This window comes from Aulostomus chinensis, chromosome 6, assembly GCF_037954235.1.
Source record: "Aulostomus chinensis isolate RoL2024-O1b breed Wild chromosome 6, RoL_Achi_v1.0, whole genome shotgun sequence".
NCBI classification, from domain to species: domain Eukaryota; kingdom Metazoa; phylum Chordata; class Actinopteri; order Syngnathiformes; family Aulostomidae; genus Aulostomus; species Aulostomus chinensis.
This window is the reverse complement of record NC_141325.1, coordinates 14,077,473-14,105,436: the sequence shown is the minus strand read 5'-3', so window position 1 is coordinate 14,105,436 and position 27,964 is coordinate 14,077,473. Positions and strand designations below refer to the sequence as shown.

At 41.1% G+C, this 27,964-nt stretch overlaps 1 protein-coding gene across 6 annotated transcripts; it reads right to left on the bottom strand.

Annotated features, from left to right (window-relative positions):
- Positions 1-495: 495 nt before the first annotated feature.
- Positions 496-27,964, bottom strand: atosb (atos homolog b). Of its 6 annotated transcripts, none has more exons than XM_086206672.1 (11): positions 27,525-27,964; positions 15,639-15,785; positions 8,911-9,094; positions 8,618-8,822; positions 6,706-8,055; positions 4,884-4,942; positions 4,491-4,584; positions 3,891-4,049; positions 2,463-2,531; positions 2,018-2,226; positions 496-1,896 (listed from the first exon to the last, which is right to left on the bottom strand). In XM_086206672.1, the coding sequence occupies exons 5-11, from the start codon at positions 7,882-7,884 to the stop codon at positions 1,743-1,745; spliced, it is 1,923 nt and encodes a 640-aa protein (XP_086062798.1). In that variant the 5' UTR covers positions 7,885-8,055; positions 8,618-8,822; positions 8,911-9,094; positions 15,639-15,785; positions 27,525-27,964; the 3' UTR covers positions 496-1,742. The 6 variants fall into 6 exon arrangements, with proteins under 6 accessions (XP_086062798.1, XP_086062802.1, XP_086062801.1 ...); XM_086206676.1 differs by lacking the exon at positions 27,525-27,964 and adding an exon at positions 26,506-26,569; XM_086206675.1 differs by lacking the exon at positions 27,525-27,964 and adding an exon at positions 16,208-16,314.

Below are 27,964 nucleotides of genomic sequence, written 5' to 3'. Positions count from 1 at the left end.
AGCCCAGAACAACTAAGGTCTGTTCTTATCCTCTGAGCAGTTGGGCAGTAAGAGCATGAGAGTGAAGTTCTAATAACTCAAGGAAGCATTGGAGATGACTTGTGAGAGAGCATGTCCACGTAATTTTGTCTCAAACAGATTTTTGTATACTCGTTAAGATTTTAGGCTTCCGCTGTTACCCAACATATACACAATTCAAAAAGCTCCTCCATTGAGGAAATAAACACTAAAAAATTACAGAGATCGTCTCAGTCTTCTCATCTTGAATATGAACCCTGCTTTTCCTGCAGAAAATTCTGAGATATTTGCAATCTGTTGGCATATTAATAAGAAATCTAATCACAAAGAAAGGGAAGTGACTAGAGCACAATTAACTGGTGCTGAACAAGAACAACACAGAACAGGTTCTACTCACCAGTCGCAAAGTTTATTATTTATATATACATAGACTTTTTTCCCCCCCTCATTAAATACCCTACCACCCATCCCTCCCGCATTATCCCTCCCCACATATCTTCCCTCTTCACTCTCAAGTCTCTGCTTTGTCTGTCTCCTCCCCTTCACAGAGAAAGGTCGTCCGGCTGAAAAACACACTCTACTTTGTGCAGCATATTGCTTATTAAGACATTTGCGAAATAACATAAATTAAAAAAATACTACAGCGTGTTTTTCTTCATTTTTCTGCTCCCATATCAGACTGCTCTGAACAGAATCTAAAAAAAAACAAAACAACAACAACTAAAAGTTGCTTAAAAAAAAAAATAGCACAGTGTCCCTCAGTCTGGCTACATAAAAATGTACTGGTTTCCCCTGTTTTTCATGAAAATGGTATGACCCTACACAGTGGTCTATACCATTACAAGTGAAATGGTTACAACATATATTTATTCTCAATCAGAATTCCAAAGTTTTGTCAAATCTTATATTTTTTTATGTCAATGGATTTGACTCTAGATCAAGATGCTTTTCAGCCCTTTCACTAGTGGTTTTGTTTCTGCTCATCTCCTCTTGGTTGCTCACACAAATGTGAAAGATGTGTGTGTATGTGTGGGGTAAACATCTATTTCACTCCATAATCAATAACATTCTAATTGATTGTGGCTTTTTTGTCAAACCCAAACTTAAAGAGGTACATTTGTTGGTCCAGGGCAATGAGACAGTTGCAGGCAGAGTGAAGGACAGTGTAATACGGCACTCGAGGAAAACTCAGGTGTTTAAGTCACAAGGCATGCATGTTTACATTGAACTCAGAGAGTGTTTCAGCCGCGCTGTGTGTGGTATGTGCTGTGCATGAGTCTTGTCAGTCTGTTTTCAGTCGTGTGTGTGTGTGCGCGCATGCGCGCACGCATTTCTTTGTACAGTTGAAGGTTTGTAGAAGTCCTTCTATAGCTTGCCTGCATGCTGGCCTGCTTCTACACTAATATTCAATCTTGTACTTTTAAGATTCTCCATGAAGTTACAAGGAATGCCAAGTTTGTTTGGTTTGACAGACACTTTCTGAAACAAATTTGTTTTGACTTACTGTTTGTTGCAGGATTCTATATTCTGGTGGGACAACACTGTATCATATGTTTATCATGTGTGTCTTGTGGGTGTGTGGCATGTTTCTTTTAAGTCTTATAATGTATTTGTGTCCATTCTTTTTGTCCATCATTCTAGCATTCTGTCCATTTCCCTCCCTCCTCACCCGGAAGCACAGGATGGGTGATGTTTTTGTTTGGGGAGGGGTTTAAGGAGTGGGCTCACACACGGGGGGAGTACTTAGGGTTTCTTGGCACCTCGGTGAAAGATTTCAGCTCATAAGGGATCCCAGTGTCCACTTCGATGGATTTGCGGGAGAATAGCAGCCGGATATCATTGTGCAAGTAGATCTTTCCAGATTTAGAGCTCTGGAATCTGGGTTAAAATATAAAAAAACAAACAAAAATGTTTTAGCAAAATACAGAAAAAGATATCTGTCATTTGCTGGAGCAGTGACATAGTTAATTAAGAAGCTACTAAAAACCTCCAAATATACCTCAGATGTATCAGGTAGCAGAGAATCTTCTTCCTGTCTATCACGCTGCTTCCTGGAGATAACTTTTCATTTTTTCCCTCAACCTCCTCCTCTACAGGCACCAGGAAGATACGATGGCGCAGGAAGGTCATGTGATTGACGGGCATGTCGCTGAAGTTGTAGGTCACCAGGAACATCTTCACCACAGTTTTGTTAGGATTAAATAAGGTCTAAGAAGAGACATCAGTATAAATTAGCATTTCAAACAGTAAAAATAAGACTGGTTGGTTTTTAGCTCAACTGGAATAGGGATATCAAATACTGAAATATTCCATATATATGTGTGTGTGTGTGTGTGTGTGTGTGTGTGTGTGTGTGTGTGTGTGTGTGTGTGTGTGTGTGTGTGTGTGTGTATTAAGTTTCTTTGGTGAAGTGAGGATACAAGAGCAAAAGAAGACAGACTTACCACTTGAATGGTCCCTGCTTTGGGTATATTGTATCCTTTCTTTCCCAGAGGCTCAAGGGATATCACCCCCTGTGTAGGAGAGTTATGCTGATTAAACCCCCTGAATTGCTTGAATGTAAAAATAACTCTTACTATTTGGTACATTTTAATGGCAGATAACAGTTAAAAGCTTTAAATCTGGATAGGTCATTACCAAAGTCATTTTAATTTCAGGTCTGAACAAATGAAACACATCTGTTGAATTTCTGCGTGTTGAACTAATAGCGTATCATAAACTCATAAAACATAAATGAAAGCAGTTAGACGCGAACCTAAGTATGATGCTGCAATTGCAAATGCAGCAACACAAGGAATCGTTTTATGTACAATACCAATTTGGAGTTGACGAACTGACTCAAAAGAGAACGCACAACCGACTTTTATACGTGGCAATTCAAAAGCTTAAAAAAAGAGCGAGAGAACAGCTGGTTTCCAAATGCTCCACAATAACAGCAGACATGGTTTAACATCAGTTTAAGTTGCACTAAATAAAATCATCATAATATTTATGAATATAACACTTATTTATATAACACTTTGCAAAAAAGAGTACTAAAATGACTCAGCCTGCCTTATTTTGTCATGCAGGGAGTTCCAGAGAATCTGAGCTCCTATTTCAAAACCTCTGTCCCCTTTAGTATTCAGCCAGGTCTAGAGCAGAAAAATGGCCCCTGCCCGAGGTTCTAAATGTGCAGACAGGGTCAGTTGATCCTGCCTTCTTTTGGTATTCTTATACTGTATAGCATATGATTATTTATGAGTTCAAAGTACAGTTTAACCAGAAGAGCTTCCTCAGTACTTCAGTACTCCCCTTGGATGTCTGCCCACGTACTACTAAAAGAATACCTTCTGGTTTACTACCCTTCTGGTACACCTTAAGCACTCTGCTGACAGTTCTGATATCAGGTACATTATAGTATTTTATACTTTCAAACAAAATTCATGGCAACGTGCATCGGTTTATTGTTTTAGCCCCACTAGTGACGCACGGATTGCATTCACAAATCCAGCAGGTCAGGTCATAAAAATAAAATTCTGATCAATAACAGATGGGTCGGGGATGGTGAAATAATCCAGCTGTGACTGACTGACCGTTCCATTTGGTGCGTGCTATACGCATGTGTAACAGCTACCTAACTGACCTTTTTACACAGTGTCTCACGCTCATAACATCAATTTTAAAACAATGAAGAAGTGGCGCGTCCGAGCATGCACATATGGGCAGGTGACTGTCACAAATTTGAGAAAATGATTCCTTCAGGTATGTGTGGCAGGTTATGATTTAAGCATACACACGGATTTGGAAGATGCCAGAGCTGATCTGTGCATCACTACGATAGACAAACGTTAATCTAGCAGACACACACACACACATGCACAAAGACTGACCAGAAAGGGGGAGGGCGCGCTGTGCTCAGAGATGTCATAGTACGTAACCTGCACTGGCAAGGTAACATGCTGTGGACAATAGGAGCCGCTGGCACCAATCTCTGCTGTGAAGCCTTCGATGCGGCCTGAAGGAGAGAAGCGTCCCTTCAGTATGGACTCCTGAGGAAACAGGACAAAGAGTCATGAAGAGGAATTTAGATTTGGAACGGAACACCCTACTTTTAGTTCTTTAGAAAGAACAACATTTAAATGATATACTGTATGTGGTATATTTGTGATATCTGCGTTTTTATCTTGTAGTCTTCATTCATTTGGACATTAAGAAGACTAGTGTTTGTCTTCTTCCAAAACAACAATTTCCATTGTCATGGGTTTTCAATTCTGTCATAAATATTTCAGTCTCTCAAGAGAATTTAAGAACTCTTCTGGTAAGCAGGAAAGAAAAGATAAGGATTTTCTATGTAAAGACTTAAAATTGATCTTTGAGACATATGCCAGAAATGCAAGATGAAGGTTCTCCTGCAGCACCTAAAGTTTACATCTAGTGATGTTTAATTGCATCTGGGTCTTTAAGAAACATGTTTGGTCCACTGAGTTTACCTCAAAGTTGCCAAGAAGTGATCTGCTGATGGAAGATGAGGGCCCGCGTGCAGAGGGCCTGCTCTCTGTGTGTCTGCCGCTGCGCAGCTGTCGACTGAAGATGACCACAAAGAAAAGAGACCAGTGGTTAGTGGTTAGGATTACACTAATTTTGACTTAATTATCATGTCCCATACCTGAGTGTGTCTGGATATTCAAGTCCAGACACAAAACCCTTTAATTTGGAATAACATTCAGCCTACCTCAACTCTAATCTCTTCCCTCTATTTATTTTACTGCAATCTGACACTGAATGGCTATCCAATCACAAGTTTCAAAACTTTTAATCCCCTTTAGTTGCATTCTTTTGATATTTTCTGAGGAACTTTGCAAAACACATGAAGGAGTACTCACCTTTTCAGACGTATTCCACTCTTGAGTCGCCTCCCTGATCTAGTGCAGTCTGTAGCAGTCTGAACAAAAAGATTGGTAAAAAAGGTAAATTAGAAATGTCCAAATAGCATCTCACTTCTGAAATACGCTTTGAAAATTTCTGGTCAGGAAACAAAATTAAACATACTGAAACATATCACACATAAAACAAAAATTCCCACATTCCAACTAGTTTGTAAGAGAGAATAATGTGTTGGTGTGTTTCTGTGAAATTTCAGTGTATTTCACCTGTCGTTTTACTTACTGGCCACTGACTACTGGACGTTACATCACCCGTACAAATATTCCCCATTTCCACGCCACAGCTCATCGTAAAGGTCACCCAACTGTCAGAAGACCGACCACTGGCAAACCCTACACTACTTGCGAGCCATTCGTCCTCTCCTTCTTTCATGGTTAGCTTCTTGGTATTAGCTGACCCGTGGTCATGTAGGTCTTTGTCACTTTTGCCTTGTCACATCGTCATATTCAATCAAAACTACAGGGGACATTTTAGAAAATTTTACAGTCTTTCCCTTTAGATTGTCAACCTCTTTATTTACAAAAAAACCCTACTTTACACATTGTAACCAGTATAAGTTTAACTCTTCCTACCACTTCCCTCTGCGTTCCCTTTTTTGTGTTCTTGTGTCTTTCTTACATCCGTCTGGTGTACCCTGTGCTCCCCTCACATATAGACTAAACCCCTTTGGTCACAGTCATCCCACCACTCTATGACCATCTCACTAGTCAACCCTATTGTCACCATTAACACAATAATCTAACAAAACACAAACACACACACACACACACACACACACACACACACACACACACACACACACACACACACACACACACACACACTCAAAGCTCTTTCTGGCCTTCCTTGTGTTCAGAAATGGCCAATTCACTTCCAGAACCATTTTTTAGGCAGGATGTATGAGCATGTATGTACCAGTATGTGTGCATTTCTGTGTGTGCACATGTGTATGAGAGACACAACTCACTCAGAGAGGGAACAATGGACGCTCCCTCAATGGGCTTTATTCTGGAGCTACTCGGGTTGTTCCAGTGTGGCATGATAATAAGCTGGCCTCGACTTCATCTATCACTTTTACTATTAGTTTTCTTCGTTTTTTTTTTCTTTTTAGGTTTCTGCTTCTTTTCCATTACTGTCAACTGATGTCTTACCATCAACCACCATGATTCTTTAATCTGTATTCAAACATGTAGATGTACCGTTTATAGGGTGTGTGTGATTTTTCTCCTTTCTGTCTCTCTCTCTCTCTCTCTCTCTCTCTCTCTCTCTCTAAAGGTGTGGTATTTGCATGGAAATACAGTATGCAGCAAATACGCATAGGAAACATGTGCTCTGTTCTATTTCATTTAGATTCCAATTAAACCTCCTCATGGCAATTATTCAGTATCACCTGGTCAGAAAAGAAAAGACATTTCTCCCTAATTGTTTATTCTGCATTTGTTTGTATTTAATTCATGGGAATATTCTGTTTCATCTGCTACATACTGGAGATATCCATAACCACTGGGAGGCACTTATCCCAAGTAGCATAATGCAGCAAACCAGTAATACTGAATATGATGAATCTTTTTGCCATTTTTGAAGTTGTATCATAACTGATATTTGTTGGCAGAGTAGAGGGATATGTTTACCTGCTTGAAATTAGCTTGCACAGAGCAGAGTCCTGCTAAGATTATTTTATTCATATACGATACAGATGTATGACGTGTGCATTCATTTCAACATGTGTTCTTTTGTGTGTGTGTGAGTGTGTGTGCTGACCTTAGGGCGGTCCCATGCAGAGGGAAGAAGGTGGTTCCAGTAAGGGGCAGCTTTAGCGTCTGTGCTACGACATGAGGCTGGGCCCAGTCCTGGTGCCAGTAATGACAGCCTGCTCCTCTTAGAGGTGGAGGGTCCCTCGTCCTCTGAACATGACTCCCCCGTGTCACTCGGGGACAACAGTCTCTTTTTAGCTGGCCAGTGGCCTCCAGAGGAGAGACGGTGGCCATTACTGTTGGGAGTCTTCTCCCAGGAGGCCAGGCCATGAGATGAGGAGGCAGCCTGGGTGGCACTTCGCTCAGGTGGGGAGGATTCAAGTCCAACTTCCCATTCTGTGGCCTCCCCTGGTTCCTGGAGTTCTGTGTGGTGTGGAGGGGAGAAGGGACCTGGGGGGCTAGTGGGGCTGGCAGGACTTGGAGTCTCATATGTGTACATCTCATAAAAGTGGGGGCTGGGCTGACCTCCAGATGTGCCATTACTTTCATTCCCAGGGCTTCCTTGTGTGTAGGTGGGTGTGCGGCCCCCATTAGGTGTCTCAGTTCTGGCTGAGCTTCCGAGAGAATGGCCCTGGTCATAGAGATGCCCATGTGGGTCAACCATTGGGGGTGATTTAGGTGAAAGTGGAGCCAGTACATCTGGAATGGGCCTGTCGTGATTGTGCTGCGTCGGGCGTCTCGAGGGGTTGTGGCTTGGGGAGAGGGGTGGAGATTTGGGTGACACTCCTCCCTCTGAGTCTCTGTGCTCCATCTGTGTGCAAGAATATAGAGAACCAGGCCCCCCAGAACCCATCAATACTCCCATCCCAACTCCTGGTGTAGTTGCTGGCCCACAAAGCACCTCTCCCTCTAACACCTCCCGGTCTGTGGAGTCGCCCACATGGGGGCGCTTGTGAGTCAACTGAGGCTCCTCTAATCCCCTTTTCACACCCAATCTGACAGGCCTCTGTTGGGTATCAGCGTGGGATTCTGTGGAGGTAGAAAATCCCCCCAACTGGGAGAAAATAGAAAGCTGGTAGACTTTTTGAAGCCGCAGCTCTTCCTGGCCAAAGTGCCTGGGTGCCCCATGTCTGACTCCAGGGTCCAGGCCCTTTGTTGGGGCTGCAGGAGGAGGCAGGTCTCCCTCCTGGGCTGGAAGCTCTAGTGGAGCCTTTTTGTGGGCTAATTCCACATGAATGTGCCGCATGGTTGCTTTACTGGAGGATGAGAGTACTGACAAACGTTTGTGCAACAGGGTCAAGTAGATCCTCAAAGTGTCACAGGGCAGAGCAAGATGATCCACAGGAACAGGAAGTCCTATAGTTCCTGCTGCATTACGGTCGTCCAGTGTGAATCACAAAACTGAGCTGCACAGCACCTGAGGAAAGAAGATAATAATACCATTTAGGATGAAAGGTAATACAAAAACTACCATTATTAAATAGATTAGTACAATGCTTGATATGAGGGGAAATATAGGATCAGTTGGCAAATATGGCAATAACATAATCAGAGTATCTAAATGCAACTGCAATTAAGAGTGTCTTTGACGAACACTTGTGTTGTATTGCTTGAAATCAAATTGCTGAGAATTTTGATATAAATAAAATACCATAGTCAAAACAAAATAAAACTATTTACTTAACATGTTTATGTCACAATTTGTCATTATTGTTTGAAAAGTGAATTTACTGAATTTTGTGTGTTGCTTAGCTGCTCCTTTAAATGCATTCATAGATTAAATTGAATCAAAAAAGTATACTGTCTTATGTTTCTTTAGGCAATTTTTGTTGTATAGATATATTATCATACCTGAAATATATTGTATGGGGTAAAATCACAGTTAAATTGTGAGGTTTTCAGTATTTTTACATGACTGTTCAAACAATGCATTCACAGTAAAGAGAGACAGACATATCGATCGGAGATCAACAGCTCACCTCTGTGCCTGTCCTTGTCTAATTCTGCCCGTGTGGACACATTGCATCTGGCACAACATCTGGGAGTTGTGTCCAAAATAGCCTACTACAGGAATGCATCTATCTCCATGGCAGCTGCCACAGAATGACACCAGCATCCCACAATAAGTAATCATAAAATAGGATTCTGAGGGAACCACGATAAGAAGGGCACAGGAACTATGGCCTGAGGAGAAAAGATGAGAAATTACAATCACACTAAAACATGAATTAATTAAATGACTTATATTGCCATTTTGACTTCTAAAACTTACTGAAAATGCATGTCAGTGATGCTGGAGGCTCCTGAGAGAAAGTGCCTCTGAGGATGAACCAGAAGTGATTCTAGTGGGACTCCATCTGTGATTGGCTGATAGCCAGATACGCCCACCCTGGTCACCTGGGCGTGGGCTACTGAATGACTGTGACATCATGGCAGGATCATTCCACCCAGAATCCCTGAAAAAAATAAAAATAAAGCAACAGTCAGTAGGGAAACTGGATGAGCAGAGAAGGACAAAGCACCATTGAAACCAAACATAATCAGTTCACCTTTGTTTAAGCGTATACCAAATCTGAAGGCATTCACTCAGGGCGTTACGGAGATATAGTATTTATGAAGATGGAATGGACCCAAATTGAAATTAAAAAAATCAGCTGTTACTGGCATAAATGAAGCAAAACAAAGATAAACACAGACATCTCAAATCACACTCGCTTACATGGAATCATAATGTGCAATTTGTGCAAACAACTCAGCTACAAGAGTAATAATGATCGTTGTTACTGCCATAAAATGCAGGACAAATCAATCAGCTGATCAATACACAAAAATCTCATTATTCAACAGGTCCTCTGAGGGACAGATTCTGAACACAGAAACACAAACACTCTGGGCCAACTATCACTAATAGAGAAGCCACTTCTAGACCGGAGAATTGTTATTCACTATGCCAAACTGGCACAAAATTGGATAAGGCCTAGAGAAGCGGGCCATTTCGCAACCCACTTGGACCAGAACTTGGGAATGTGCTTGGGGGGATGTCACAGTGAGCCATTGCCGTGGCAACAAGTAGCCCAAGGATAACAGTTTCTTTGTACTTGACCACAAAGAGGAAGAAAGAAAAGAGAGAAGAGAAAAAGATTGTAGGCGGGGGGTGTTGGGGGTGGGGGGTGTGTGAAGGGGGGATGAAGGGGTAAAGATGTAAGATGCTCCTCCAAGGAAATATATCCAAACTCAAAATGTTAGTTCTTCATAAGGTGGGTACATCTAGATAAAAGATACAGGCTACTTATAGGACACTTATGAAGCGTTTAGACAAGTCAAAGTTTGAAATGTAAAATTTACAGATAAGACGTGTTTTTAATCTGATTGGTTCTTTGATTATGCCTATATTATTCAACAAAGTAGGAAAAACCCTTCATCTTTAGATCTATATTTCATCAACCAGTTACTTGAACTTCATGCATTTCCTTTTGAATCATCATGACATATAAATGAAGACATTTGATGTAGGCCTAAAGATAAAGCAAGAGGAAACACTAAACCTTCGAGAAAACAGGAAATATACTTTCCTCTGCATTGAAAAGGAAAATTAGTTTTATGGTGGAAATGGAGCTGCACAACATCTGTCAAACATCAGGGGTTTAAACTGCTGTCCTGTCAAAATTTGTTTGATGAGCATGTGTTGCATTTAATATCTTTTCTGAAATCAAACTTTTTTCAATCTTCTGAACAATTAGGCCTTTGGTTGCACTGAGAAGGGAGAGAGAGATGCAGACGGATCGATCCCACCGTCCCGACCATTCATTATAACTTGATTATATACGCTACTGCAGTATTACATGTGTACCTCTGAGACAATGGAGCGCATTAACCTTCTGTCACCTGCAATTACTCACATGACATATGGTGATAACGCAGTAACACACTGCCACATTTGGGAAACTGAGGTTGTACACACACATACGCATGCACTGAAAAGAATAGTTTTAGCAAAGTACGTTGATTTACAAGTGCACATTAAAACAACCAAATGTTTTTATTCAGCCAAGATGGACCTGATTTGCTGTATTTGTTGGCTACCAAAGAAAAAAAACTGTTGCAATGCCTGATATTTTCTTTTCTTTTCCCTGACTTTTCATGTATTTTGCCTGCCTAAGGTCGATATTTCTCAGGGTGTGGGACTCCCTTATGTTAATCCAGGACTGTCACAGTTAACACAGACATCAGATTACCATTTTACAGAGTCATTAAACATTTAATTTCTAAGTGACACAAGAAAGATGAAACAAGGAGCGGTTTATATTAGTCAAATTACCACGATGCAAGAAACCACCTCCTATTTCCCCGCCTGAGGGCAGGTGGAGTCCCTGGGGCTCATGTCCAGGGTCAGCCAAAGGGAGTGGGGGATGGGAAAGAATGGGAGAGGAGTCAGCTGTGAGTATTTATAGTTATTGCCCATGTCACAGCTCACTGGGAGCACCCAAAGGCTCTGTGCTGGGTCCCACTTGATTTCCATCCTTATTTTTAAACTAGCAAAGCAGGAATCAGGCTGACACTGCCCAGCCCTTTTCAAGTGTTTGTTTTAGGAGGTAAGAACGATTGTCACAGTAATGCTTTGTTAACTGCTGTTGTGACACTCACCAGCTCACTTAGAAAACAATTTCCTATATCTGATCAAACATTCCAATCAAATTTGTCCAATGCCCGTTATAGTTGCACAGATAAGCACACTACCCAAACAGGCAAGAAATGAAAAAACATCTGTTGATTTAACAATGACCTCATTGCAACCCAGGATATTTATGATGTATCTCCATGTATCTTTGTGATTTAGCCAAGATGGGCAAATACACCTCCTTTAATCTCATAGATTTTTTTTCCCCGTTTTAGCACTGATAATATTAGCTGTTTCTCCTATTACTATTTTTTTAGAAAAGAATCAACATCAAAACCTATCTCTTATTTCCCTGACTGCTTGAGTCATGAAGATGCTGCAAATCATATGCATCTCTGGAAAATGGACTCACAAGAAATCACTCAGAAGGATGTGTAAGGTAGATGAGAGGCAACGGAATGAGAAATGACTTGCAGAGATGGAGAAAGCGACAGGGAGAGAGGATGAGAGAGACTACTGCAAAGATGAAGACCTTGGGGAAGGTATAAATACAGCAGGGGCAGGTTGTGTTTTCCAGTGTCAGGGCTGACTCAAAGTGCTCATGGCCGCATAACCACTTTGAGAGTTGTTAGCTCACAAGACTAAAAATACATGAAGCCTAACCAATTGGCAGCCTTCTGTTCAAATTGATGAAAAGTTTCTGATTAAAAAAACCTTGTGAAGTGTCATTTATTGAAAAAGTTCCACTGGATGATTTACCGACTCTGTGAAAAGCTGCAAAAAGCAGAATAAGTATATGATTGCACCAACAAAACTATATCTGGTAGTCAGATTTAACTTTATAGCCATATAATTACAGGGCCCAAAAATATTTTTGGTTAGGGAAACCCCCACACACATAGCTAATGAATTAACTCAGGCTAGTTCTGGTTTACTCACATTTAGAATTTGTTCTATTTTCACACACAAAGGAAAGGGTAGGAAAACAAAGACGTATGAATTTTTAAAACGTTGAAAAACAATAAGAGGGGCTAATCTGGCGCAGAAACCTAATGATGTAAAGACGACGTAAAGTGTTGACCATGACCTGTGTGATGGGATGAAAAATGTATAGACCAAGGTGTTTTCATAAAAGTAATCAAGTTAATACTTTTTAAAAAATCTCATTCAAGAGAAAATGTAATTGGTGGGATCCACAGACATGAAATAAAGATTATTATAATTCCAGAAATCAAAACAATATGATAGCTGTTAAAGAAACTATTTCATTTAGAAATGTAAAATATTTATGAGATATCATTGATACGAATATCTAGTTGAGTTATCATTGATTCCTGATCAATTTTCTGTGTGAATCTCATCTTAGAATATTTCTAGTGCATCTGATTTCATTTGAGTTTTCTAAGTGAATTAAAAAAAACATAAGTTCAGCCTGTCTGTCTGATGGTAACGTCATGCTATATGGGATAAAAGCTCTTTACCCTCAGTGACTGACATGCTGCTGCAGTGGCACTCTCAGTTTCAAAATACATGGTACTCCAGGCATTTAGGACCCTGTTGCACAGACAGATGTTTCAGCATATTGTTCCTGCTTTTAAACTTACTGGAAATGATGGTATTGCCAATTACAACTGTTGTCATCTTCCGTCCTGAAATGAATGAAGAGATGCCCTTCTTCCCCTTTGATGTGACTCTTTGTTGCAAACTCACACGGGTGACATCATTTCGCAACACACAAAAATATACAAACACTATTAACTGACCTTCTAACACCATACGCTCAAGCTCACAACCTAATGTCCTAAACCAAGGGTTTGCTCAGAATTGAATAGTTCAGGCTGAGTACTAAGGCTGACGGGGCTTTCTTGGTGATGGCTTCCTTTCTCTGGAACAGCCTCCCTGAGGAGATCGGACCGACCAGCTCCATATCTTCCTTTAAATCCCAGTTTAAAAAAAAAAACAAACCCAGACTTTTATAGACATTGTTTTACTTGCCTTTCAAATATCCTTTAAATCATTTTATCTGGTTTACATTTCATTTTAGACCTTTTACATCCATTTTTTATGTCTTTGTCTTGTTGCCTTTTAATCTTGTAAAGCATTCTAAGTCTTTTGAAAACTGCTCTATAAATAAAATCTATTATTATGAAGTTATCATTATTAAAACAAATTGCTAAACTCAAAGGCCGACAATACAATGGATTCAACAACTCAGAGCCAGTGGATGATTCCCATTCCAAATTAAACGAGTGTTAGGTATGTAGATTTTATCCTAAGCAGCTGAATCTAGAAACCTTAACACTGTTTTCCAGGATCGTGTAACCTGAAGGTACTGTGGCTTTCAATTTCTCATTTCAAGGATGGTATTTAGCGGCTGATGAAATATGTGCAGGTCTGTGACTTCAGAAGAATGCGCACAAGTCTGTACATAAGCACCATTGTGTGTTTCTTTGAATGTGTGAGGAGCCTTTAGGCCAAGGAAGTCTCTGGCCACGAGGGCAAAGGCTAGCAGTCCTGGGTCAGAGGGGGCACAGAGGCACTTAATGATATCATGAAAGAGAAGTTGAGAGAAGATATTTGGGATGAAGACAGAGCCAGGACGAAGCTGAACCATGCCCTCATACATACCATTCCACTGAACAATCTATTAAGAACTTGTTAGACTAAGATACCCATCCGTCATAGGAGTGGAAACACATGCTGTTAATCTAAAGTACAGTTCAGACCACGTAACTCGGTTTAAACTACACATTGGTGGAAAGACACACACACACACACACACACACACACACACACACACACACACACACACAACTGAAGCAGACACAAACTTGTCATTAGCAGGTATGCTAACGGCTCTGCCCTAGAAACCAGAGCTCAGTAAGATGTATGGGGGTGAAGGGCAGAGTTCACAGCAGCACCCTAGGCTAAGAATACAAGCTGACCTTTGACCTGCATACACTCATCACAACACCTACATGCTACAAACATACAAAACATTGGATATTCAAAACCTTTTCTATTTTCATACAGCATCCTTTTTGAAAATTACTTCAGTCAGCAACCACTTGGAATTTTTTGAAGGAAAAAGTATTTACATGGATTTGCCAACTCAATTATCAGCTTGAAGATTTTATTATTTTTCTTAATAATGTTCAAATTTTATTCATGCCATGTTAGATTTATACAGGTAAGACCATAAAGATCCAGCAAACTTTAAAAATGAGGAGAGGTTTTATCCATTTAAATATATTTTTTCCCCTTTGCAGAATATTATCATCGCTGAAAAAGTATTTCTATTGTTTTAGAACCTGGCTGGATGATATTTCTGACTGTACCCTGAAACGAATATTTCAGGTATACCTTTTAATTTGTTTAAAGCAGTTTAAAGTTTCAATTAAGAAGTCACACTTAGACAAATGACAGGAAACTGTCAATCTCAATTTAAAAGTAAGGTTGTGGCTTTTGTCATTCTTAACACTGAGACATATAATAATCAGAAAAGGCGAAAGGGTAGGAGCCATTGCAGAAGTTTATAAGCATTTTGATCTTGGGTTGGGTTGATTCTCCACCCTGTCATTGACTATTTTAAGCATTCATCTGGGGTCTTTTAGATAAAAGCTAATCTCTAGCTCCTGTGTGCCCACCCTCAACACTCAGCAGAGGTGGGATTGTATCAGTAAGAAGTCAGCAGCCTCCTTAAAATGCCTTGATTGTCTTATGTTTACCTAAACCCCACCCCGGCAGCTCGGAGGCCTGTGCTTTCCCTGACAAAATTTCATACACTTGTATGTGCATATTCTCATATGGAAAAAGTTGCTTGATGTTCTTGCAAGCAATCACCTGTTGATTAGATGGAAGGAGGCATCTAGTGTCACTGAGGACAAGTGGATGAAATGACAGACGTGTGTGTGTGTGTGCGCGTGTCAGAAGAAGACTGACAGGCAGGGAGGAAAAAAAGGAAAAGAAATGTTTGAGGGAGAGGGATAGGTTTGATTGAAACTGGTAAACCTCTGAGTGAGACAGTGTTACACCAAACACACACACACACACACACACACACACACACACACACACACACACACACACACAAGCACAAGCACAATACCCATGCAGGGGAGTCATGGCCATCTAAACTAAGCTGGCTCAGTGACATAGTTGCTGAGAATGCTGTTTGACACGGGGTCCCTTTCTGGCTCACCCTCTCTCTGTCTGTCTATATGTCTGCCTGCCTATTTCTCTCTCTCTCTCTCTCTCTCTCTCTCTATCTGTCTTTCATGAGGCCATTTTAGGAGACATGGAGTCAACCGAACCCAGCTGACAATATGACGGCAATTATTAACATTAGTACACTTGACAGCAGGAGAACTTGTGACACTCACCCTCTCACAAATTCCCTAGACTGCCTGCCTCCGTCTTCCTCCTTCTATGCTGTCTGCTGGCTTTCCTCTGGTCCTCTCACTGGGTCAGGCCGCCTTGTCTTTCTCTCTCTGCTCTTCGGTTGTTGTCTCCCTTTTGCTTACTTCCTCCTGAATGGTGAGAAAGACAAGTGATAATTCCAGTTGCTCTGCTTGTTTTATCAGGGGGGCCCAACAGCCTGCTCCAGCGCTCTCTCTCTCTCTCTCTCCCCCCTACTTTCTCTTGTTTTCCCCCTGTCTTCTTCTCTCTCCACCCTCAATCACACACATACACAAATCAAACACCCATCAACAACTCTCATCCCCACCCGTTAGCTGCTCCCGCTCGTCATTTTCTCTCTCTAGCCCCCCTCCCTCCCTCCCTTTTTCTTCCTTTCACTCATTCGCGCCCCTCCAATATTTGTTGAATACAAAAGCCACTTCACATGCTGGCATTCCCCCCTTTCCTCTCCTCCCACTCATTCTCTCCCTCACCCTCTCATCTCTTCCTCTATCAACTCTCGATGCCCCTCCTTTTCGACTTGGTATCCTACCCTTTCTCTCTCTCTCTCTCTCTCTCTGTCTCTCTCTCTTTCAGAGTGTGCAGTGTTTTCTTCCTGTAGGTTTCCTCTCAGCTGTTAGCGAAAGGCCTGCTATGCTCACTAAGCAGTGAAGACATACAGGGGAAGGGGTGGTGGAGACGCCACTTGATTGGCTAGAGTGAAGGGGGGTCAGCTGTAGTGGCTGAGATTCTGATAGGCCAGGGGGAGGGAATGAAAGGTGTATGTGTGTGTGTGTGGGGAAGGTGGGGGCCTCAAAGCTCCGCCCACCTGCTCCTAGCTCTGCTGAAGTAAAGAAGACGGCCAAAGAGGATTCATGCCAAACATTACATACATGAGCTACGTGTGTCCTTGACAAGCACATTATAATCTGTTACCTCTTTCACTGGTGGGTTCCTTACTGAAGAACAGTTAATGAAGGAGTTAATGCTTGAGAGGGTAAAGATGCAAATATCTATGCTATTCACCCCCCCCTTCCCTTGCTATCTTGTTTGCACACACACAAGCATTTTGTATGTAGCATGAAAAGTACACAACACTCATGGCCTACACAAGCGAAAAAAAAGCAAGAGGCTTATCAGTGGCAGGAGGACAGATAGAAAATTAAGTGCATGTGAAAAAGTTTATCAGCCAAGTGCCAGAAGTAGCCGTCAGCTGGGTTTTTGTGTGTGTGTGCGCGCGTGTGTGTGGTGTATTCCATCTGTGTGCTAATAAGGAGCAGCATGTTGACTAAGCAAGAACTATTTCAAACGGTGGTGGTTGAAGTAGACACAGTGATGGCAGGGGCATGTGTTATCTCTCTATCTCTCTCTCTCTCACATACACACACACACACACACACACACACACACATTGTGGGTGGAGATTACATATGTTAAACTGCTGTGCACAAAACATACTTGAAGATGTAAAGAACACATATTTAGCTCACAACTTTGCCCGGACTCTTTGGTTACTGACACAAACACACACCTCCCTGGTTGTGTTTTATCCTTATTTAGAAAATCAGGAACTTATCAGATGTGTGCCAGTTCTCATATGCGAAAGCAACTATTGTTAGTTCTCCATTTCTGACACTCAATGTCTAGTCTATCCCCTGTTCTTTTTCCATCTATGACACTCAGCATTATTCCAAGATGGAAGGAGGGAAAGATTTGCCAGGTGCTTCAGTATGTTCCATAACCCTACCGTACCAAGATAAAACAAATTATTCTTTCATAAGGATTATAATGCTCCATTTTCCGGGGGGGGGGGGGGGATATATTTTCCTTTTTCATTTTGGAGGCCATTGTTGTTCTGCTGTACATATTCAGTTCCATTTATACCCTTTTTTCCATCGTACATACCTATCTATGTACATGTGTGGGTTTTTTTCACATCTTAGTAAAAGCACTACAAAAATGATCAAATCCTCTCCCATTGTGAGCAGAGGAGTTACATCATGTTCGACATCTCAAAAGAGCTGGAAACCGGGGTTAAAATCATGCAGTAGAAAGTAGCATGGGGTACTTTCTAAAACTGAAGGCCAACAGAATGATGCTTGAGTGCTGCTTGAATGCAGATGGGTTTCATTTATGTCCAAAATGAAAAAAGTCATAGATGTTCCATAAATCATATCATCACCCCCAAAATGTTCACCCAGGCTTACATACAGTATATTTAAAGGATGTGAAGTTAAAACTAATATACAGAATAAGCTTGCTTGCCAATTAGTCAAATTAGGTTTCTTTTACATCTGTTCAGTGACAGATCTGTTCTGAGTAATGAAAAGTAAACCGGCTCTTGATGGAATAATAGCATTCAACTCCTTGCATTGTTAGCACTGTACTTAACAGGCCTCTGCACATGCATCTATGTATGCACAGATGGAAGTAGTTACTGATACTGCTCTCAAGATGACACTTGTTTTGTTGAGTGTGTGAAAAGTAAAGGCGTTGCAGAAAGACGATTTGACAAACAGGACATGTCTCCACCTTTCTATCTCCAAATATAGCATTGTGAAGGTTGGGCAGAGAGGGAGCGTGGTGGTAAAAGATGTAGACGAATGCCACAAGGCAAGCACAGTATATAAACTGACAGGGGAAGACTGAAAGAAAGAAACGTTTCTGTGGTCAAACAGGCTCAGCTGCTGCTTTTCACAGCAACGTTTGTTAAAAAAAAAATTATATATATATATATATATATATATATATATATATATATATATATATATATATATATATATATATATATATATATATATATAAAGGGGACTTTCTTCTGACGTGCAGCACTTTATTTAGGATCTTATGTTTCAGTATACACAAACACACACATATTTCCGTTCATTTAAGAACCCATGTTGCCTTCCGTATATGGATAAAAAGGGTGTGTCTTGTCGAAAGACCATCCTCCATTCAAGGGCACTGTGAGTGCAGCTGAGGAGAAAGACGCATTGAAAACACGCACACATTCCATCAAACACATGCCTTGATGCAATCTTGACTTGAGTGCGTGCTGGTGTTTGTTGAGATACCTCAATGACAGCGTTAGGGTTGGACTTTTCATGCCATGTGAAGTGCTGCCTCACACACGCTGATAGATGCACACCATGTTTTTCTTGCCCTCTCTAAAGTGACACCAGCTGTGCTTTTGGGGTTTTAGCTAGCTTTAAACAGTCGTCAAATTGAAAATCGTCACTCTGCATTTAACGAGTCAAAACTCTCAGCAATTCCATCAGAACCCCCTCTAAATTACCAGTTTTAATATCGAAAACAAGGTCAGATTGAAACTCCTTCTCAGGGAGGACGAGAACAAAACAAGAAGAGGAAGAGGGGAGGTGGAGGAAGGGTGGGAAAGGAAAGTGTGTGTGTCTCTCTGTGTGAAGGGAGAAGGGGGGGCTGTTTAATACGGACCATGTTTAAAGAGGCACGGACCCTGGTGTTTGTGTATTGGAATCTAAAAGAGTATATTTTTATGTGGGAGCATGTGACTGTTTAGGAAGTATGTGATGAAGGCAATCAGCAGCAGCCAAGCAGAGGACAATGAGAAATCTGTAATCAGCAGAAGACACACACAGTGATCGTCCATTTCATTGCTGCCTGATGTATTTGGTTTTACAGAAACAGTCAATTCATGTGCACAGTGCAATACGGTAGAAACATGGCAAGAAGACCCAACCTCAATGTTGGCAAACAACAGAGTCTGAAAGATAAATATGAACGGCTATTAACATTTTTTTCGACATGATTTAAATTTGAAGTGTTTATTTGAATCCAGCTGTCTCAACTTACAGCTATCTGTCTCAGTCTTCCTTTTCTATATTTAGTACTATTAGTTATTTTGTTTCCGCGTGGTAATAACATTATCAGATTTCTATCTTTAATGGACTAGCCACATTTTCTCCAAAGGCCATGCCAGCTTGGATGCCAGGCTTTCTTTCTTTGAGGAAACAAATTTTACAACCGAAATTAAGCACTGATTTTACTGATTACCTCAAGTGGTATAACGTCACCCACAATACCAGGCTGTTTCCCACCCACATGCGGTTTCTTTGCATTTCCAGAGAACTGTAACAATCAATTGATATGACCTTTCTGTTTGAGGGCATGTTTGACCAGCTGTGTGTTGATCACATAAGCTCAAAAACCCAGGAAGTGACATGTCTCTTTAAATCTATTTTTCCTGTGTGTATACCTGGCCCTCTTTACAAACAAACAAATTAGCTAAATTTAAATGTGTGTCGTGATTAATCAATATAAGAGCGGGGTTAAGTTGAAACCTCACATCCTGAGTGGTTGTATTCTCAAAAAGTGGCAAAAATACCCAAAATGCTTCTCTATTTCTAGTCATTTTTTTAATCTGATATCCAGGTTCAAGTGGAACCTTTTACTTGTATTTTTACCACTGTGATAATTCAATCTCTACAAATGGATAATACCATTTTAATGTGCTTCAATCAATTAAATTAATAAATTACAAAGACTCAGCCCGACCTGTCGACGCAAATGCACGCTCACCCAGAACTATGTTCTTCTCATTAAAAAGGAACATTTTCCAAGCCATTGTAGTCATGTACATGCTTGTAGGTGTATTATTTGGTGCCATATAAACAATTTAACTTGATTTGTTAACATGATTAGTTGTAATATTTAATCCTTCCACCCACAGTGGCAGTGGTTTCCTCTGTGACGCTATTCAGTGTCTAACCAGAACAGTGGACACTAATGTCAGCTCATATTACAGATGAAATATGAGAAAAATGGGAGGTGAAGGGGACAATCAAGTGACTGATATGGGCAGGAAGAAGGCCAGTTAAGAGAAGAAATGCAGAGATGGGGAGGAGTGTGGCACCCTGAATCTTGGTGACAATCCGGGCCCAGCTCAGAGGATGGAATGTTCCAGAGAAATATGTTGCCTATTCATGGAGGACAGAAAATAAAGCTCCCTCTCCACTCCTCCCTTCCAGCTGGGCCCTTCACCCTGAATTCCGTTGCTTTGACTTCTACGGTCTGGCTTTTCTACCTCACCCCTTTTCTGTTCCTTTCACTCGTTCTTCACGTTTGAAATTCATCCTTTTCTTTTCTGGTTTTTGGATATTTACCTCTGTCCATCATCCCGCAAGAGGAAATGACATAATACACTAATGGTTGGGTAAACATAACTTTACAGTGACGTTACAGTGTTAATGCAAACTAGACAAGAGATTTTTCTGTCACTGTCACTGTCTCACACACACACACACACACACACACACACCACACACACACACACACACACATTGGCTCATCCATTTAGGTCTGGGGGGTGTTACAAGGTGAAGGGCAGGGAAAAAGGCCTAGCAAGGGTTAATCCAGAGATCAGTCCAACACACACAAACGCACATGATTGTTAAGCAGCAGTCAGTGAGGAGCTTTAGTACCACAGGAGTTGTGACTTTGGTTTAGTCCTATGTCTCTACCTACATGCAGAGCAATGACCACGCAGCAGAATCCTAATGAGTACCAAAGAAATTACACTAATAATGTACATTCTTTGCAACTGCATCTTTAATTATTGACACTCAACTAAAAAAGGTTTATTAGGTAAAATAGTTGCTTACTGATCTTTTGTGGCCTGCCCATAATTTTACCTCTGCCAAGGAGAAAACGTGATCATCAGCATGGGTTTGTTTTAGATTTTGATTATTATTTGGAGGAAAGGGATAAAATATCATGATGATGATCAAGCAATAACATTTGGAAGTGATCGCGATCAATTTGTAGATCCTGGATGTTGAAAACTGCCATTTTAAAACATTGGCAGGATATACAGTAATTGTTAACAGCTTTAGTTCATGTGAGATGGTTAAATCATTTTGATCGTATTCTGGATCTGGGATCCATAGGACCTCTTTTGAGTATAATGGAGAATATCACTACAATATCTCAGTATATGTTGATGGTGTCCAGTCGGATGGATTGCAATTAGAGGATTGCAGTATTGTGCTCCTGGAGATGATATGGATTGTGTTCTGGATCGGTGATCTGGCAGACCTACCTTTGGCATTTGAGAAGAAATTTTCTGAATGGTTTTTCTGAAAAATACTCCATTGTTATTCTGGCATCCTTGAGGGAGGAATGCATTGACTTGCTTTCAAGTTTTTGTTAGATTTCTACTTTTTTTTCTTTTTAATTTTAGCATCTGCCCACTATTGGCAGTATTTTGTGACCTGAAAATAACTTTCATCTGTATGCCCACTGTGAATATTTTTATTTAAACTGATACACCTGTTGACAAAAATGGTACTAGATTATGTGCTTAAGTAGGGTTAGCAAAAATAGACCTTAACTGGTTCTTATTAATGATGTATTGATGGACAACTATCTAATGGTTCTGCCAAGGACTCAACATCTGCAGTTTGAAAAAACAAAACAAAACAAGAACCTTTCTGCCTCAGCTGTTCCCTGATTCTAATGGGACACAAAAGACTGACAACACTCTCTCTCTTTCTCTCTCTCTCTCTCTCTCTCTCTCTCTCTCTCTCTCTCACATGCACACACACACACACACACACACACACACACACACACACACACACACACACACACACACATTCATACAAAGGACACTAATACAGAATGACCACAAGTGTACAAAGAAAGACACAGATATTCCCCAACGATAAATGAAAAGCCTCAGGGCTTCACTTTTTTCTATATGCATTCCATCTGAACAGCACTCACTTCACTTTGGCTTGAACTGTGGAAAACACACACGCACACCCACAAACACACACACATACAGACACACGCATGGTCTAGTCCTGTTTGAATGTGCCGCTGTGGACCACAGCTTTAAGACTCTTTGAGAAGAGATCCATCCATCCATCCATTTTCTATAACACTTATCCATTGTGGGTGTGGGTGGGGGGTGGTGATGGAACCTACTCCAGCTAACATTCATTGGGTGTAAAGGGGGGTTCACCTTGGATGGGTCACCAATCTGTTGCAGGGCCATCAGGAGCAATTAAGGGTTCAGTATCTTGCTCAAGGATACTTCAACATGGTCACTGGGAGAATTGGGGATTGAACCAGCGACCCTTAGGTTGCTAGACGGCCACGCTACCTCTGAGCCATGCTGCACCCTTTAAGAGGAAATGAGACTTATTATTTCCTTCGGGCCTGAAGGAAATACACAGCTGCTGGTGTCTTTTTTTTTTCAAATCATATTAAATTCACACTTTATTTTGCAAATTTGACTTGATGCACTGAAAATAAAAATCTAAGCTTCTCATAACTGACACAAAAAAGTTACATTTTCAAACCACTACCTGGAGATTGTTAGCAATTATACTGAAAATTTAAACCTGCATTATTGAGATTCCAATAGTGGGTGTCACACTTTTGCAAGAATTGTTCCATTCAACATTCAAAAAAAGGCATGTGCTTGTCGTGTAGATTCCTTAAGATGGAGAGCTATAGGAACAGGAGGAAAACAGAGAAAGATGGAGGGCCTTGATGGAGAACGAGACAAACGACAGCACACCGGAGAGTAATGGACATAAACAAACAGAGACAAGGTCGAGAGGGAGAGGGGGTAGAACGTGAATAGATCTAAGCTTGATAAGCTGTGTGTTGACCTGTATCAAAGAGATAACGTACATCTGCCCTCCAACACACTTTGTTCAAGTCTTCCTTGCAGTAGAACAGTCAGTCAGCTATAAAATATATATTTAGCTTAACATGTTTAGAGCTACAATCCTCCATTACGATAAGACTCAGTTTACTTGTGAAGCTGCCAGCATTGGATTTTAGACACTGTTATTATGTCAGTAGCAGCCATGAGGATGTTCTTCATTGTAATTAAGAGTGCAGAGCCCCGCAAGGGACCTTTATTACAAAAATACCTATGGTCACGAGGGTGAACACAACATGTGGTGCTTAAAACAAGCTTTGACAAAGACGATGTGCATTAAACTAAAAACAACAAAAACAAAAAAAGCAACCAGACCTCTAAATTCAAATGTTAATATTCCAGCATTACTATATCCAACTCAGGATGTAAATGAAGATCAAAATTTCAAAATCCAAATCAGGCTTTTCTGTTTTTGTTGTTGTTTTGTTTTCTTCTTTTTTTAATCATGAGGCCATCATTATTAAAACAGTCTCACAATGTCCCTTTATTCCAAACAGCACTGAATTGATTTACGTTCCTCTTGCTGTCATATAAACAGGATTATACATTCAGAATACACTTTTAGGGCTCTATTTTAGCGATGGTGCCAGGTGGTTGCTGCTATGTGTGCGTCGTGCATTTGGGGTGTGTTTAGCTTCATTTAGGACTTTAAAGAGCATGTAAAAAGTGCCCAAAACATGGTGCTTGGTACGAAGAGGCTGTCATCAGGTATCTATTTATTCACATCTGAAGAAACAGACCCCCATGTGTGCCAGGTGAGGGTGGACCAGCACCTGTCAGCACAGGTGGAGCGCAAGTACATGTGCTAGTTAATGGGTGAGGGCACTTGGTGTCATATGTGCCATCTTGAAACAAGCAATGATGTTTGCACTTGACCGAGTGCCAGCTTGCACCATGCTTAACATAGGACCCATAATGTACACAAATTGAAAGAGGAATAATCCATTATTCGTAGTGGGTTAAGTGGCCCGACCTGTAATGGCATGCCTGAAACTAGGTAACAGATGTTGTATATTCTGAATGGTTCTGTTATAATGTCATAGAAAATGTTTCCAACCAGAAAACCAGAGGAACTTGTTATTCGGTGTTAACATACCTGTTGATGACATCAAGGTATTTATAAGCGTGATTGTTTTGACTGTGGACAAAAGCACTGGCCCAATGTTTAAATTCGCCACATTACTTGAGCGACATTAACAAAAATGGTCTTGCCTATCTAGCATTTTATCTGATCTATGACCACAATTTCTGCTAGAATCATATCAGCTTCCACGTCATCATCAATGCAATAATATCTGACAACAAATACAACTCCCATTATCAAATGCTACGTCTCTTAGAAATCTCTATTGCTGAAAGCAGAAGAAATGTGACGCTAGTTATGTAAGATTGGAGTCATGCATCTGCAGAACAATTCATGCAGTAGAGCAATAGCTTTGAACTGCTACAATTCTATACATGTTTCAAAAAGATTTTCCCCTATGAATAAAACATTTTCCACAGAGATTCTTTTCAACAATGATCATATTCCAGAGTAAAACAATCCATTGGCTGTTCGTCTTGGGAACTCACACTAGTGCTTCCTTCCAGGTTGTCCAAATACATCCCTCCTGTGACACTCTATACAAGAATTGCACTTAAATCTATATAAACCAACCACCAGAGTCGACCAAAATCTTGTAGTAGTAGTAGTTTAAACCCATGATTGCAACGTGAGGTAGCCAAGCAAAAAAAAAAAAAAAAAAGATGTACAGAATAGTAGAAACAGCCTTTCATCTTGGCAAAAAGCACCCCAAACAAAAAAGTGCGTTTTATTTCCACTACTCGACTACAATAAATAAAATCACAGTTTACTGTTCCAGTTAGTACCGAGCGGGCATAAAAGCAGAAGCTTTTAGAATTACTAAAGGTGGATCAGAAATGTTTATACTGATACAAAGAATTAAAAGCTGCATTAGGTAGAAGTGACTACCACAAGTGTATTTGTTTCTTCTTGTTTAAGACTAGTGAGATGCATTGTTCCTGTTGGACTAGCAGTCACTACTGGTTCTTGCTGAAGGCTGAAGGCTATTCACAATGACATATACGTGCTTTTACAAACCCTTATATCATAAGGATACAAGTACAATACAAATACAGCACGCACTGGCTTACACACACGTACACACACACACACGCACGCACGCACGCACACACACACACGTACACACACACACACACACACACACACACACACACACACACACACACACACACACACACACACACTCTCGAGATCAATATAGCCCCAGAGCAGTGTTGAGTACTGGATCTAACCCACATAATCATCTGTAATCTGTGACATCAAATCCTGCAGAGACGCATTGGAGGGCTGACAACAAACTCTCATCAGCTCTAAGCGTTGAACAGCCACCCCCCACTTTCCATACACACAACGCACAGCTGTATAAAAGCAACCATAACCACTTAGATAGCAATAAGTGATATGGGTAGCATATAGAATGTCCAAACATAGCAAGAGTCACTTCTGTGCTTAGGGGACCAAAGGATGAATGGTGTTGGCTATTCAAGTGTCAGAGATTGCCAGCTGAGCTGCACATGAATAAAAGTGGATTGCAGGAAAGGAACATGAGCTATTTGCAGGCCAATGTTTGACAGTGGCTGTGACATCATTTGTCTGGACCTTATTTATTCAGACAATCAGATGACTATCACAACCTCTCATGGGAGCCAGCTTCATGTTGACCATAATGTACAGTGACTTATCACCCAAACAGTCTAACCAGGTACTGGTGGCTTCATATATAATCATGAAAACACACAACATTACAAAGCATGATGGATTTATGTGGCCAGGAAGTACATTTTCCCTAAGGATTAATATATTGCTAACGATGAGAAGGGAACAATGAATAATGGTGACTATTTACATTGCATCTGTTCTCTCCCTCTCACACATCGTAATGAGTGTTGGATGTACCACAATTCACTCAAGTTTTCTTCGTCTCACCAGAGAAGATAGAAATAATCACTGCCTTTTTTACCTTCCCAGAGTGTTTTCATATGAAAAGAACTTCAGTAAAAGAGAGATTGTGCATGGGGCAAGCCCAGGCCCAGGCCTGCTGAACAACATGCACCTCGCCTTCAGGGTTGGTTACAGCAAAGATCTGCATGACGTCACACTCAGCTGAGGACAAAGCCAACTGGTTTCTCCCAGACAGAGGGGTGGGGGGTGGCTGTCAAAGCAATGCAAGGACAAGCAAGAGAGAGAGAGAAAGAGAGAGAGAGTGAGTGAGAGAGAGAAAGAGAAAGAGAGAGAGAGAGACTAGCAAATGGATCTGCTGAAGCAATGTGCAGATATATGTGTATGCATGCAGAAATCATCATTTTACATACATGTGAGACAGCTGAAGTATTCCCACATGCACGTGTGCAGTATGGGTGATGCAGAGTGTGTGACTGCCTACACGTGTGCCTAATGAGTATGTCAATGCCATCATGCCCTGCTTGTCAAGACAATGGGAGGCTGTGCATTGCAGCTGAGCATCACAAGACTGTAATAACTAAATGTACTCTCTTGCTTTTGCCATTGATTTTTATAACTATTGTAGCAATGGTTTCATCCGAATATCAATGCTCTGTGCACAGGCATGGTGCAATAGCATTCCCTCCCATGTGAAATGAGCACAGGGCCATACAAGCAAGGTCTGGTCGATCTGTTCTTTCACAGGCCATCCTCACAAAATACCAGAAGAACAAAAATCAAATATTTACAAATTCACTTAGATTGGACACAAGGAGGTACTCAAACTGATAATGGATGCATTGGGATGTCTATCACTTTGTCCCTAACCACCGCAGACTGCACACTCACATAAAGAAAGAGTGAGGAAGGCAGACAAAGCAGGGGAACGCCCCCTACACCCAACAAGCTACTGTCAGGTCATCAACTGGTTTGGGCTGGATTCCAATCATTCTTTGCCGAAATTCATGGATAAATTCAAATAATCATGATTTGGGTGACCCCAAAAACGTAGCTGCAACCAACCAGGAATTCCTGAATCGCCTGATTCCAACACATATTTAAAGTTAACACAATGCATGGGATGAGGAGAAAGCTAGCTGAGCAGGCAAGTGGATTTTGAAGCCTACTCACCAAAGATAAAAAGCTGGGTTGAGAGAAGAAAACACAGCCAGGAAGCCTGAACTGGCGTGTCGTCTGCGATTTTGGCCTTTTTGTTATCTCTCTGTCGTGTTGGCTGCTGCGTTGTCGGTGTCCAGGTAGCGGCCGTCGTAGGGCGAAAATAGACTTCGAAGCTAAATGCCGTTAGGGACGGTAGTTGGACGTCTTGTGAGTAAAACGTCCGCGCAGTCTGTCTTTCCACGAAGCTCGTTTGTTGGCTTACTACGTCTCTTCCTCTCTAGGTCTCTATTTTACGTCCTCGCAGCTGTTTTCTCTGTCTCAACCTTTGCCTAAAATTCCTCCTCTGTCCCTTTAAGTTACGTTTCCGGGGTTTACGGAGAAATATCAAGAAGGCGGGTCTTCAGGGCCAGCTGAGTGCTTCTCATTTAACCCATTGGCCGCTTCTTTTCCGC